This window comes from Xenopus laevis, chromosome 4L (assembly GCF_017654675.1).
Source record: "Xenopus laevis strain J_2021 chromosome 4L, Xenopus_laevis_v10.1, whole genome shotgun sequence".
In the NCBI taxonomy this organism is placed as follows: Eukaryota; Metazoa; Chordata; class Amphibia; order Anura; family Pipidae; genus Xenopus; species Xenopus laevis.
The window spans coordinates 56,295,158-56,310,706 of record NC_054377.1 but is presented as its reverse complement, the minus strand read 5'-3'; the positions used below and the strand labels follow the sequence as shown (position 1 = coordinate 56,310,706).

Here is a 15,549-nt window from a genome sequence, read left to right as displayed (position 1 = left end):
ACTTCATAGTGTCTTAAAGATTCTTACACTGTATAAAGTACTCAGCCTGTGTCCTTGAACATATACTGTATGTGGTCAAATAACTCCTTAGTAGTGATGGGCCGAATTTGCGAAACGTCGCGTTTTTGATGCCGGCGCCCGTTTTTGACGCCGGCGTCCATTTTTTCGGAAAAAAATTTGACGCCAGTGAATTTTTGCCACGAATTTATTCGCTGGCAGCGAATTGCGCAAATTCGCACCTGGCGAATAAATTCGCCCATCACTACTCCTTAGTGACTTCTATTAACCTTATATTTATATAATAGCTATTTGCATACTTCTATAAAAACTTTTGTAAGGCAGTTCTTACAATAAACAATTCATATTTCATGAATTCTGTTTCTGAAACAAAGATACAGCTTTCCTCAATGAGAGTAAGGGAACTGTATTTTTACCGAATGTTAGAAGCCGTCAAACTAATTGTAAAAATACACAAGATTATACATAGGATTTCTGAGGATCAATAAGCACCCCAAAGCAAAGGAGGCAATCACTCCAAAGTCAAATTCAGGCAAAGCTTATTAATATTTATTCCATCTGTGCAAATGTATCTGACATGATCAATATTTTTAGGGCCGCCAATTCACTTCCTTCCAAAATGTAATGGGCACCTGAGCATCATCCTTCAAACGTTGTTCCTTCCAGACACTTTTGAAGAAACTAAATAAATAATAAGGGTAATTAACCATCCTCAGGGAAAATCCAGGCAACAAGCAAACCATTTATTCATTTTTATGGTCAGTGTGTAGGGACACCTAAGAACACAATTAGGGACCTATTTATTATGCTGTGTAAACCTACATTTGCAGAAAAACTGTGCAAGAAGCGAACAGCACTGCTTCAGACCTTTGTAAGTAAGTTCCAGCTGAAGTTGCTGATAGAAAGAGTGTGTAAAAAAATTACAGCGTTTTTTTGTGTGGTGAATTGTTCCACCATTTTTTACACCACATAATAAATCTGCCCCTTTGTTGTGTTTAAAAAACACATGCAAGCCTAATATATGCATTTTTACATACTCAGCATGCGGAGGTATGCTGAGCATGTAAAACACCAGTATGTAAGAGCTCTTACTTTACTACATGTTTGTAAATAAGTGCCAACTGCATTTTTCATTTTCTTCTGTGGGATAAAAATATCATCCAAAGACTTTAGTTCCAGTGGTCAAATAGTTCTAAATATTAAACAGCACATACTTGTCTTTTAGCACATACTACAACTGTCAGGCATGGGAATATCGTTTTACTTAATACGAAAATAACTACAAATAATTTTGATATTCAGAATTAATAACTGCAGACGGTATTATGGCCCTTTAGCTCTGTTACACCTCTTCAGACATCTGCCATAAAAAAAACTTGCAGCTGATAAAGCATCCCTTCCAATCCTCCATGTGAAGAAGGTTGGTCTGAATCATCTTTTTCAGTAGGTGCCAAAGCCTGGGTTATTTATTTGTAGCTGTGAATCAGACTCTGACAGGCCTCCGCATGAGCTGCACAGCCTTCCTCATAAAGTGTTAGTGTTTGAGCTGAAGCTGATAAATGACTTGGATTTATCTCTATTGGTGAGTGTCTGAGGGGAAAATACACAAAGAGATGTTGAAGGTCAGAGAGAACAAGCTCCATTCAGCATTTACAGTACTCCTATGCAGTTCCGTGCCATTACTTGGTGTGGCACAGAGTTATCAGAGTATTGCCATACAGTCTAAATCATAGCTCATGTGTCTATCTTATGCATTTATTACACGGGAGTGGTTGAATATTCAAACCCATACAATGGAAAAGATTCTATTACATTAGAAATTTTTCCTTGTATCGTTTGGGTGACCTGCAAGTAGGTAATGCACAGGCAAATGAGTTTTGTGTACAGCGCACATAACCAATTGTTGCGTGCACAAAGAATTTTGTGCAAATACACAGAATTTACTATGCACTGAATCAAACGTACCTTTCCGTGCACACAGGTTTTTAAAAGTATGCTCAAAAGATAATTGTTGCTCACACAGCAAAAAAAAAAATTCAAGGAAACGTTTCAAGGAAGGGCTTGCTTGGAGTTTTTCCCAGGTGCCACCCACAAGCTGCCCCTCCTGCATACTGAAACAGGTGCAACTCTATCTGCACGGCTTTTTGTTGCTTCTATAAAAGTAACTTCACTTTTGAATTCCAATAACAATCTGTTTGTATCTGTGTGTTAGTCAATGTGTTTCTCATGTTTATATTTGATCTCCACCGTAGCAGTGGTGCAAAACTGTAATATAAATATATATGGTAGAGATGAATAAGCCATAAAACAATCCAATGTTAAGGCAGAAAAAAAGAAATTGTTACATATGGGAAGAAAAAGAGTGCAATTACTCAAAAGTTGTACAACATTTCTAATGCAGTGTGTCCTTATTGGAGTTTTTTTAAACTGCTTCAACAGAAAGGTCTACAAGCATGAGTTTTATTACACCAGTCAGAACATTGTTGGTTTTGTGCCACAATTTTCCTTTTGTTTAGGCATGCACATATTGTACAGCTCTTCTGATCATTGTTCTTTTTTAATTTGTGTTTTGTCTTTAGAAAGGTACCGTATATACCCGAGTATAAGCCAAGTTTTTCAGCATCCAAAATGTGCTTAAAAAGTCTACCTCGGCTTATACTCGGGTCAGCGGTACCCGACCCGAGTAGCTGAGATTGCAGTCACTTTTAATCATTCCTATACCAACAGTCCACTTGGGGAGAGACTGCAATATCCCACAATGCCCTCTGTTGGTTATATGAAAGAATAACAGTGCGCCCTCTGTTGGTTATATGAAAGAATAACAGTGACTGCAATATCACACAGCACCATCTGTTGGTTATATGAAAGAATAACAGTGACTGCAATATCACACAGCACCCTCTGTTGGTTATATGAAAGAATAACAGTGACTGCAATATCACACAGCGCCCTCTGTTGGTTATACCCCCTAATTACCATGTTTGTTTTACAAAATTTGGCAGGTTATGAAAGTTTGAAAATATTTCTCCTTATCTAAACTGTGTTTTTGTGTCTCAAAATTGTTACAAAGTATCTTATTTGCACCTGTTAGCTGTTCTGGGCTCTCTGCTAAAAGCCAATTAAGTGAGAAACTTTGTTTCTTTTTCTGGCTGTTCAGTGCAGAGAAAAGAGGGACTTTCCAGTACAAATGAGGGACTGCGGGTTGAGCTGTCAAAAGAGGGACTGTCCCTCCGAAAAAGGGACAGTTGGGAGGTATGGGACAATGCACACAGTAATCCGTTTGGCAATTCTCTGTCACCATCAACTTTGCAAAGAAGTCCGGTTGATCGCTGGGGGGGTCGCTTTGGCAGAATGTGCGCTGCTGGGAGACAGGGCTGTAGTTGTGTCTAGGCTTATACTAGAGTCAATAAGTTTTCCCAGTTTTCGTAGGTAAAATTAGGTACCTCGGCTTATACTCGGGTCGGCTTATACTCGAGTATATACGGTACATTCTGCCACTGTAGGTAGTGTCTGTGTTGCTGCCTTCAGTATTAGTATCTTAAAATTCTTCTGATGTTTTCAGCTGTGTACTTTATGTTGTTTATGGTAGTTTTTTTTATTATTTATATCAAAACACAACACAAAAACAAACATTTAAAACAAATAACTTTTGTGTAAATATATAGCTTGTTCCCATAAAGAATGGTTATTGTGTCAGCTAGCCCCCTGCATCCCATTTTCTATGTCTGGAGTTTGTCCATAGGCAGCTTGCAGGTTCTCTTTGCTATCATTCCCCAAAATGTGATGTGCTGTATTTCATGGGCCCTGGTATTATAGGCCATGTTAAGGAACCCAAGGTTAATTTGCATTTATTAGTTTGCATAAATTGATGTGAATGCAATTCATAATATTATGGGGCACATTTACTTAGTTCGAGTGAAGGAATAGAATAAAAAAAACTTTGAATTTCGAATGATTTTTTTTGGCTACTTCGACCATCGAATTGGCTACTTCGACCTTCGACTACGACTTCGAATCGAACGATTCGAACTAAAAACTATTCGACCATTCGATAGTCGAAGTACTGTCTCTCTAAAAAAAACTTCGACCCCCTTCTTCGGCAAGTAAAACCTACCGAGGTGCAATGTTAGCCTATGGGGAAGGTCCCCGTAAGCTTTCTAATAAATTTCTGATCGAAGAAAAATCGTTCGTTTCGAAGGATTTAATCGTTCGATCGAACGATTTTTCTTTCGATCGAACGAATTGCGGTAAATCCTTAACCCTCGATACTCGACCCTAGGTAAATGTGCCCCTATATGTTGCTTTGTCCTTCTTTGGACTGAAGAACTTGCGTGAAACAGATCCATTTAGGTTAGTGCCACCCTAGATAATGCATCTGTTTCTTAATCTATTGAGGAACATATGGAGGCAGGACAAGAGCCAGCACATGATGATCCCAGTACTTGTGTAATTTCTGGCCTGAATGAAATCAGGTGCACAAGCAAGAATCCAAGCTGAATCATGGATGTGTAGCTTGCTATATAGGGAGCTTTTTATAATATTTATAATATGTCTTGGTTAATATTCTAGCACACTTGCCAGAAAAGAGTAAAACATAAGGGGTATATTTATAAAAGAGTGAAGTTAGAAATCACCACAGTCAGCTAGAGTGAAATACCTCCGCTCTCTTTTCACTTCTATGGGATTTTTAAAGTCTTAATCAAAGGGTGAAAGTGAAAGCTCACCATTTGATAAATACGCCTTTAAAAATCCCATAGAAATGAAAGGAAAGAGGCGGTATTTCACTCTAGCTGACTGTGGTGATCTCTAACTTCACTCTTTGTTTAATATACCCCATAGGGTTTTTTTTTTACTACAATCCCAATTTATCAAATTTTTTTATTAAACAAAGCTTGGCCAAACTCCCATCCACGTTTTTGACTTATTTATCATTAAAATAACTAATGAAAAATCAGAATGCGTAAACACTCAATGAAATCAAGCAAAAACCAGAATCGTGCAATCTTTTCGGACTTTATTCCCGAATTACTAGATTTTTTCTGGTTATTGCCCAAAAACCCCGAATTTTTCATATGAAGGCTAAACCCAGCACAGATCACAATATCTTCAAATTGGAATAGTGACATCTGCTATTGACTTATACATGACTTCGACAGGTTGGAGATGCCGGGTTTTCAGATTCAGGCTTTTTGCAGCATCACGGTATAAGAAATCTCAGAAAATGTGAGTTTTTGCCCCAAAAGCCCGATCGGGAAAAAAATTATGTTTAGTTCATACCCCCTAAATACTGTATGTGTTGTTTGATGGTCTTATATGAATTTACCATGTCTGAGAACACTAAACTTCCCTCCAGTAAAATTGTTCTGTATAATCATCATAAAAGAGGACATGTTGACTAATATTTGGAAACGACTGTTGAAGTGACATTTGATTCTGAAATAATAATAGATTTTTTTTTTTTGTAAAAGTACTCCAGGGAAACATTTATTCTGGGTTAAGAATAAAATGGCCTCCAAGACAGTGCTTCAGTTTATTTTCCCCTGCGTGCTCAGGATCAAAATCAAACTAACTGAACATTTATTTCCCATGTGGCCGCCCCTCTAAAGTCACTGACTAAGAGGTTAGAGAGCAGCAAAGCAGGAAGTAGTGTACTGGCTATTACATTAGACATCCACTCACTCCAGCCTTTATACGTTACATTTTTGGCTAACTAACTATATAAAATATATTTCAATTTTTGTCTATATTTCTGTATATTTTTATATATTTTAAATAGCCTAGTTTGTTTTTACACTGAACTGTTCCTTTAAGGAACTCGGGACTCACACTGGACAGATTTCTCCAGTGATGTTACCCATAGTAACTAATCCATAATCCACGTTGATCAGTGTGCTACACCAGGCCCGAACTGGCAATCTGTGGGCTCTGGCAAATGCCAGAGGGGCTGCTATAAGGTGCCATAGAAAGTCAGTATTTAGTGGGCTGGTGGGGGATGTTTGGGCCTCTGAGTGAGCTGATTGGGCCTCTGTGTACCTGAAATACCAGGGCCTATTTTAATTCTCAATCCGGACCTGTGCTACACGTAGAATACTGAATACAGATCTCTGATTGTTTGGCATGGATTACTGTCCTGACGCAACTTTGCCAAGTGTTAAACATGTCAAACGTTAAAAATGAGCCACAGCGTTATTTTCCAGTTTCTTTATCTTTGCACTCACTTACTCTTACAGTCTCTTGGAATCATACTGCTTACTGTAAAGACAGAGCACATCTCATCTGTCATTTGATCCTCAGCATACGTCTTGTGATACTCAGTTCCTGCTGTGTGCTATGGGCGTCATGCTTTTTGATCTCCGAGAATGTTCTTATCCCATAGTACAGTCAAAACTTATCAAGCAACTACAACATCGCTTTTTCTGGATTGTACATCTTCCCTCTATGCTGCACAATACAGTTACTAAACACTATCTCTTCATTTCAGCTTCTGTATTTTAGTAGCAATTATGTTTACAGTATCTAGATATAGTATAGTAGAAAACCTTATCTATGAATACTGATTGCAAATTACCTATGTAGAAGTTGCAAGAGGTTGCAACAAATATGACAGCTCTAGGTACTGACAGACGAGGTTAGCAGTTCTTCAACAAATTTATAACCTGACCAAAACAAAAAAGTTTCAGGTTGTGCCTCAATGACTGCATCTAATGCTCAGTAAGCATTTGTAGCTTTAGCCAGCAATGTGTACAAATAGCACCAGGAGCCGTGTGTTATCGTATCTGATTCAAGTTTGTGACACTGATGTACCACTGTCTTACTTGTAGTACTTTTATTTTGAAAAAAATAAATAATTAATTGTGATCATTTGATTTGATGTGACAATGTGATCCGATGTGATAGAAACATCCTACTAAAAGATTGGTAAAAATTGATAAGGCCTTTACTAATAATTTTACAGGAAAAGCAGAAAGAGCTATATTACTTCCTGCATGCATGGTTACTCAGATGTTAAGCACTGGTATTTGCTAATCTGATAATTCCTGCTTTTGATAAGATAATATTAGATAAGAATGTGCTCCTGCCTTTCAGGCAGATTATGATTTCCAAGGTCTCTCTCATATCCGGCTGTTGTCTGAAATTAATAAATGGCATCAGCTTAATGTATCTCTTACAATACTGGTTCTGTCATCAACTAAGGATTATAATATGTATTCATCCCTGACCCATATGACAAATGCACCAGTAGCTAACTGCTGACAGTCTCTTTGGGTCAGCTCATTAGGTCTCTATATATTTTTTATGAAATACATTCAACTTACATTTTGAGGAAAAAGATTCAGTATTGCTAATGTTTTGCAACTGTCATTTGGGCAGTCAAATCCTAATTATAATATATATATATTTTTTATTTTGGTAGACAACAGATCTATTGGTTGATGAATCAAGCTTTACTGGGGAGACTGAGCCATGCAGCAAGATTCATGGCTCTGTAGATGAAGCCAGCGGAATTGCAACACTCAGCAACACTGTGTTCATGGGAACCCTTGTCCGTTATGGAAGAGGGAAGGTAATAACTTTTTAATTACATAACCACTTTGATAAAGTACCAGCAGACAGACCTGCCCTCCTGGAATGCAGAGTGATCCAGCCTACTTTGCTCTAAATGTTTTCATATTAGTTCATAAAAAGCTTCATGATTATTTATGTTGCAGAAGTTGAAGTTCAATACAATCTCAAATTGCCATGTACTATATAGGAAGTTGTGAAAGCACTGCAAATGAGTGTATGCCTCTATTGTAGCCTGGTGCTATGTGCCATAAAAATTAATTCTATTTGTTTCATTCTTCGTGTACCCCTATAATACAGCCCTATGGGAAATACTTGGTGCTTTATAATTAAACAGTAATATTATTACATTAATATCTGTCTTGTAATGCAGGGCCTGGTCATTGGAGTTGGTGAAAAATCTCAGTTCGGAGAAGTGTTTAAGATGATGCAAGCAGAGGAGGTTTGTATTGTGCCTCCCATTTAATAAACTACATTCTTTTGTGTTCAAAAGAGCAGAAATATATACAGGAAGGGTATTTTTGTTGAAGACAACATTCTTTATGGGTATATAATACACAAAAGCCATGAATATCTTGTGAATTATTTCCTTATAAACGGTGAGTTCTGATGTCATCAGTTATAAACGGTGAGTTCTGATGTCATTTCTGTCACGTGACTCACTGAAACTTGTGTATTATAATAAATAAAGTACCCCCAGTTGCAAAATATGAGGATATTAGAAGTTACCTTGGAGTTCCATGACCTGTATAAAAACACTCGGCCTTCGGCCTCATGTTTTTTTATGGTCATGAAACTCCTCGGTTACTTATAATATCCTTATATCTTACAAGAGGGGGTACTTTATTCACTATATAATACACAAAAGCCATGAATATCTTGTAAATGATATCCTTATAAACGGTGAGTTCTGATGTCATCAGTTATAAACGGTAAGTTCTGATGTCATTTCTGTCACATGACTCACTGAAACTTGTTTATTATAATAAATAAAGTACCCCAGTTGCAAAATATGAGGATATTAGAAGTTACCTCGGAGTTCCATGACCTGTATAAAAACTCCTCGGTGACTTATAATATCCTTATAATTTACAAGAGAGGGTACTTTATTCACTAGGTATAGCCATTATAATGTAAAATATATTATATGTTAATATTTATATTTGTATCCATGCTTTGTTCCTTCTTCCTAACTCCTCCCCTCACAAAAATGATTATGATCTTGATTAATATATAACAGTTCTATTGTGTTTAATGTTTTATCAACTCTCCATATGTTCCAGCATGTTAATATATTATTTGTAATAGGTTCAGTTAAAGGCTGTATAGGATTTTGTTATATAATGATAACTTCCTGGTTCTTTCTCTAAACTTCCCATGCATTTCCTTGGAAGAATAACAGCATATACTGTGTACATGAATTCCCATTAAAATTCTGCTTCATATTTATCTGGTGATGCCAGTGCCTGTGCTCACCCTTCTCTTATCTACATCTTTGATTTAGATTCAATGTCAAAACCTAATGACACACAGGGTCAAGTTTGTTTTGTCGAGAGCTTGTATATACATACATATAAAGAAACTAAATCCATCAGAATCACAGGCTCTTAAAGGGGAAACAAACCCCCCTGCTAATAAAAATTGCTACCCCCTACCCTACTTAGCCCCCCAGCCTAGGTGTTAACTCCTGTAATTGCCCCTTATTGTTTACTTAACTCTCCTTGCAGAGTCAGCGCAGCAAAGTTCACAGGCGCCATCTTCCGGGTCTTTGGTCTTCTTCCCTCCTTTGGGCAATTTCTGTCACTTTTGGCACATGCGCAGTTGTCACGAACCGGAAGACTGCTCCAACTGTGCATGCACCGATACGCCACTCACTTCCTGAAGAAGACTGAAGAGCCAAAGATGGCGCCAATGAGCTCCGATGCGCTGACTCTGCAAGGTTTTATAGCCAGACTAATGACTTGCACTGATCACCTGTGGTCAGATTAACAACAGTTGAGGTAACCATGTCTCCCAGGGAATACAAGGATGCCTATAAAACTGAACCAAAATCTTAGCAGTCTGATTGTATAACACTGCAGTATAAGAGCCTGCACAGCAACCAGCAGGTCACAGGTTCAACGCCAGGCATGATGTTACATATATAAATTGGGGAATGGCATGGGCAACTCAGTTTATATAATGTTAATTAATCAGCAGTGATTCACAACATTTTCATGCCCCGGATGGGAAAGGCCTAATGATCTCTTCATGTCCCCAAATTTGTTTCATAACTCATATCTTTAATTTTCCACTCACTGTTTCACTGGCTCTGCTTTCCTTATTCCTGCTTTTGTATTCCCTTTCCATAATAATTCCCTTGTCACTTTCTTTATTCTGCTCTATGTACAAATATTATTTTTTTAATGTTTTAGACTCCGAAAACCCCACTGCAGAAAAGTATGGACAGACTTGGAAAGCAGCTCTCTCTGTTCTCATTTGGAATAATAGGTGAGATTAACGAACAGCATTTTTGTAAGCCAGTGGTTTAAAACATGTCTGTCTCAAGTTTTGCTGAACTACTAGTCCCAGAATGTTCTATTACATCCTATTGACTGTTGCTAGAGGTTGTTTAACACCAGCAGATAAGGAAGGAACTTAAGACAATTATAAGAGTTATCTACAGCATGTTTTTGATTACGTATGCCTGATAACATAAGACAATCAAAAGTATACAACTGGCATATCAGCAGCTTTCCAGCTGTCACCGAATTGAAACACCCAACATCTCCTAACAACCTGTATTGTTTCACTGACGTTTTATAGTAACACAGTATTTTATTGCCTTATAGTTACAGTAGTCCCCTTGCAACAGAGTTATGTATGATAAATTCTAGGTTCTCTCACCAAACGATATAGGTATTAGTTTGGAATGAAAACATGTCTGACATGTAACACCATTGTAGGATAGGGACATATCCCAGAAGCCCCCTGCAATCCCCACAGAGAAAAGTGTGCTCATTTCGCATTACATAGATCACTGTCTATCTTCTTAGGTTTAATAATGCTAATTGGCTGGCTCCAAGGAAAGCCCCTTCTAAGTATGTTTACTATTGGAGTAAGGTAAGTAATTTGTTTCTTAAGTATAATAGCAATTTGTGCTGTTTACAGCAAGAACTAATCTTCCCTTAAAAGATCCCATTTGAAGGTGGAGATATCCCATGTGTTCCCAAGGGGCCTGTGTCAATAGAAGTAGGGCACTTGCATGTAAATATTTTTGGGGGGGTGCCTAAACATTATACAGCCTGCAAATAAAAGATGTCTTTTTAAAAATTTGGAGATTAATGGCTTTTTGAATGCTTACATGTGGCAAAACGTGGCTTGCCTAAGTAATTCCCAGCACCACTGAATACTATTCATATCAGTGTGCTTTTCCTTATAAATCTGGATTGGGGGGGGCAGACGTCATTTTGTAGCCGAGCACCAGAAGAATCAATATTTTCAGCTCAATTGTGTCTGATTTGTGTCGAGGTGCAATTGCACACAATTTAACACATCGGTGCAATTGTGTCAGAAACCTCGCAAACAGTATTATACTGGAATTATAGGATAAAGTGCTGCATTGTACGTTAAAAAAATCGGCGAAATATGCCATGCAGAGAATAGAAATGGCTTGGTGAATACAGTTTCAATAGCATACATATATAATTGTATATTGGAACGTTGCTTAGAAATGTATTTCCTTCCATTCTAAATATTTTTTTTTATCATTATTTGGATTGCGTTCCCTTTCAATTTATCATGACATACCTGGCAGTGGCATTACTTCTTGCTTCTTTGGTGAACCAGCCCTAAAACCTTTTCTCAATATATTTTTCTATTTCATGATAGAGCAAATTGAAGATTAAAGTAAATAGGCTATTTGTTTCTAAGGCGAAGGGTATAATGAGGCATTAAATCCAAAGCAGTTTATTGAGTGACTTCAGAACTAATCAGTGGCTGGACTTCGGTGTTCTGGTTCCCATGGCAACTAAACTTACCTGCGGGCTAAGGGGAGTACCAGCTTTCTGCCTAAAAATACATAAAGACACAGAAGATTGGGATAGAGACCTACACTCCCACAGCTTAGTGCCCTAGCTGTCTGCTATCTCTGCCTACACCTGCCAACAACCATTTTATTGAGAGACAATGAAAAATATTCGCTCTCTCTTTCTAGTTAGCACCAATTTAGATCGAAAGACATTAAACTGTCTCTCTTTCATGCCCTTAAGGTAAAAAGTGACATGGTTACAAGCAGTTCACCTTGAAAAGCAATTTTAGTATGAGTCTAGACAAATTGCATTTTTCTTTTTCTATTCATTAGCGGTTTTAAATTATTAACATTTTTGTTACGCCATAATAATTCACTGAAAAGCACAGAACTGATTTAATTAATTCAGATAGCTGAGGGCAGATGAACATAAAAAGGATGGTGTTATAACCCCAATCCTTCCAACTTGCCTTTTCAGAAATTCTAGCAGTTTTTAATAAATAAAGTAATACTTGTTTTCTCTTAATCTGTCTTTTGTACAGTATTGGGCACCAGAGCAGTAACCCATAACAGTGGGAGATTTGGTCTAAACATACCAACTATAAAGTCACATAACTGTGCGTATTTATCAGAATTTTGAGTATGAGGGAAAAAAGTGGGGAAGAAAACAGCGACAAGCAAATTTTCTCATTTTTTTCCTCAAACACTAGCTTATTTATAAAAACTCAAATAAATAGTTGTATTTGACTAAGTGAATAAAGTGCAATTGTGCAAAAAATTAATTAATTAATAATAAATCACTAATCAAAATACAATAAAAACATTTTTTATATAAAAATTCATTCACTTTAATCCCATACTGATGTAAGAATGTTCTTACATCAGTATGGGATTAAAGTGAATGAATTTTTATATAAAAAATGTTTTTATTGTATTTTGATTAGTGATTTATTATTAATTAATTAATTTTTTGCACAATTGCACTTTATTCACTTAGTCACTGCAATTACATGGTCATGTCTCCGATATTAGTGAACTATTAAGTGATTTGTATAAAGATATTGTTACAATGTGGATTGAAATGAAATATAAGTAGAATAACTGGGGCTAATGGGCACACAGTGGCAAATTGAATAGACTTTTGGATTGGTATGTAACACATATGTCACCCTTGAACCTGTAGAAAATAATTCTGCTGGTAACTATTGTGCACGTATCCAACCCTAGAACCTGCATTAAGTAATCCAGCAGGTACTTAAGGGACATGACCAGCATTAGCCACACCTCCTCTGATGAAGCGCCCAATAGCGAGAAACGCGTCAGGAGGGTGTGGCTAACAACAGGTAGGCAGACTGGGGGGGAGACACTGCTTTGTGGTGTGTGTGATTTGAACATTGATATGTCATTTTTGTGGTATATATGCACCAATAAATGTTTTTAAGCGAGAAACTGTGCATGTCTTTGATATTTACTGTGGTTTAACTGGACCTGTGCACAGTACTCGCTGTATAGACAGCAGCTACCCCATATTTGATTTTTGTCTACTATAAATAGTTGTATTTGACTTTGTTGTGGAAGAAAGTTGAATGCCAGCGAAACTCTCCATTCATTTTCAGGAGACAGAAAATCTAAAAGGTACTAATAAACTGGAAAAAATAAATAGGTTTTAACAAACAATTGCCATTGACTTATATAGAACTTTGTCAGCTTTTACAGTAAAACCAAATCATAAATTTTTGCTGTTTATTTTCTTTAATAAAAATTCAAGGTTTCAGAGAATATTTGTTTGTGTTTTTTTTCTCCATGTTTTTTTCTTGAATCGCAAAAAAATACAAACTAATTCTTGATAAATAGCCCCCTTAGGGTTTGTTTCAGCTAAGCAAAAAGGATTTGGCTGAATCTGAATCCTGAACAAAAATGATGTGGTTGTGCTGAATTCCAAACCAAATCCTGAAATCTGTTCATTCTTTGTTAGGACAGATTAGAAAATGCATTAAATTTTGTATCACTGAGATTATGCAACATTTCAAATATGCACAAAAATAATATATTAGCGCTTAGATGTTTTGATGTATTCAATATGTTTCATTGGGTTTGCAGTTCTTGTTACATCCTGCAGGCATATTAAAAGTCTTCTAACTAAAGAAATACAGTATACACTTGCACAGTAAACATAGAATGGGTTTAGTAGTCACTGAATTTGTTTTTGTAAACTTACATTACATTTATGTGCACTTACTAATCATGCCATCCTTTTACCCTTTCAGTTTAGCAGTAGCTGCTATTCCAGAAGGCCTTCCCATTGTTGTCACTGTCACCTTGGCTCTGGGCGTAATGAGAATGGCAAAAAAGAGAGTAATCGTTAAGAAACTGCCAATTGTGGAGACCTTAGGTAAGACCTGGGAGCAAGGTGAAATTAGTATCCTGCATTACAAGAATGTGTGCAATTAAATGCGAACACCATCATTATAAGCACTTAACATTTACTGGGTGTATATTATTGTTTATACATATAGTTTATCTAATTTGAAACATTAAATTTGCATACTGTATATATTGCCAGCATGGTCATTAGTCTCTAAGCATATTTTAACACACAAATGAAGTGATGGCAGTGCCGGGGCAAAAAAAAGGACATTTTGGCACCCTGTAATTTAAAAAGTGAGTATGTGAAACCTGTAGTCCTTTAGTTTTTGTTTAACTGCTGCTCTTGCAAAAACCCAACCATTGTCTAGTGGTGGGTGGTAAAAGCTCCACTAAAAAGGCACAGTCTAAAGACTAAAATGTACCTTCTTAGGTACTTGTTGCTGCCATGCATGCACAAATGTGTGATTCATATGTGCTGTGCTATTGAGACTTTCCAACACTTTTTCTATCTACTTCTGCTTCTCTTTGGAGGCCCCATAAAGTGTAGCTACCACAGTAGTCACCTGGATGTTAGCCACCCAAAGACAAATTGTAGATCATTTGTAAGATATTTTAGCACACTTAGGCAAATATTAATTTTTTTATGTGGGTATGTGAGTGTCTGTATGTACAGTATATGCATGTATATACTTGCACAGTGATATAAAGTAAAGTAAATATAAACCAGTCCCATTGGTTGTTAGACTGTGTTTTACAAAAGAATCCAGCAGTGTCCTCAAGAAAGGTCACTGTTTGTGACCAAAACATTGGATTGTTCCCCTTTACATTTAAGAACATTTAAATAAATTGCCAAACAATTGAACTGTCCACCCTCCCACTGTCTGGAAGATGATCTAGTTTAGGCAATGCCAAACAACTGCCATTTTGCCTAGGCCAAGCTTTTCCAGTAATAGCCTGAGAACAAAACACATTATGCAGAAATATGTGTTTAAGAACCCAAAACTAAAATGCTGCAGAAAATAGGAGGTGTGCTAGGAGGAAATATTTCATGTCCAGAAAGAATATCAGGGCAAGACTATGAACATGAACACCAAGACACATACCATGACTTCTGAAACAATGTGCTGTGGACAAACGAGACAGCGTTATCTGACCACAGTACCAGAAGCCATACTTGGCAAAAACCAGAAAGAATTTCACCATAAGAACCTGATACCAACTGTAAAGCATGGAAGTGGACATGTTATGGTTAGTAGCTGCTTTGCTACATAAGGGCCTGGGAATCTTATCATCATAGAATCCACTTTGAGTTCTTCATTGTGCCAGAGAGAGCTTGGGGAAAATGTGAGACTATCTTTCAGAAGACTGAAGCCAACCAAAATGAGATAATTGCCCTAAACATCCTCGAAATCTATTAAGATAAAGTGGCTGATAAAATATAAATAGAGGGTTCGGTAATGGCCCTCCAAGTCCAGTTATTTTAGAATTGTTTATATTAGATATACCATGACCTGGATGAATGGAAATCTTAATAGTTTTATGTTGAAGTGCTCTTTTATACTCTCTAGCTACAGCATATAAAAGAACATAGG

At 37.0% G+C, this 15,549-nt stretch overlaps 1 protein-coding gene across 1 annotated transcript in view; it reads left to right on the top strand.

The window, feature by feature from the left end:
- Nucleotides 1-15,549, top strand: part of atp2c2.L (ATPase, Ca++ transporting, type 2C, member 2 L homeolog) — an 81,384-nt gene that overhangs the window by 43,106 nt on the left and 22,729 nt on the right. The window contains exons 8-12 of the mRNA XM_018257959.2: nucleotides 7,433-7,582; nucleotides 7,955-8,023; nucleotides 9,996-10,071; nucleotides 10,617-10,683; nucleotides 13,858-13,982. Of these exons, the coding sequence (XP_018113448.1) occupies nucleotides 7,433-7,582; nucleotides 7,955-8,023; nucleotides 9,996-10,071; nucleotides 10,617-10,683; nucleotides 13,858-13,982 (487 nt within the window). The remainder of the gene's footprint in view (nucleotides 1-7,432; nucleotides 7,583-7,954; nucleotides 8,024-9,995; nucleotides 10,072-10,616; nucleotides 10,684-13,857; nucleotides 13,983-15,549) is intronic.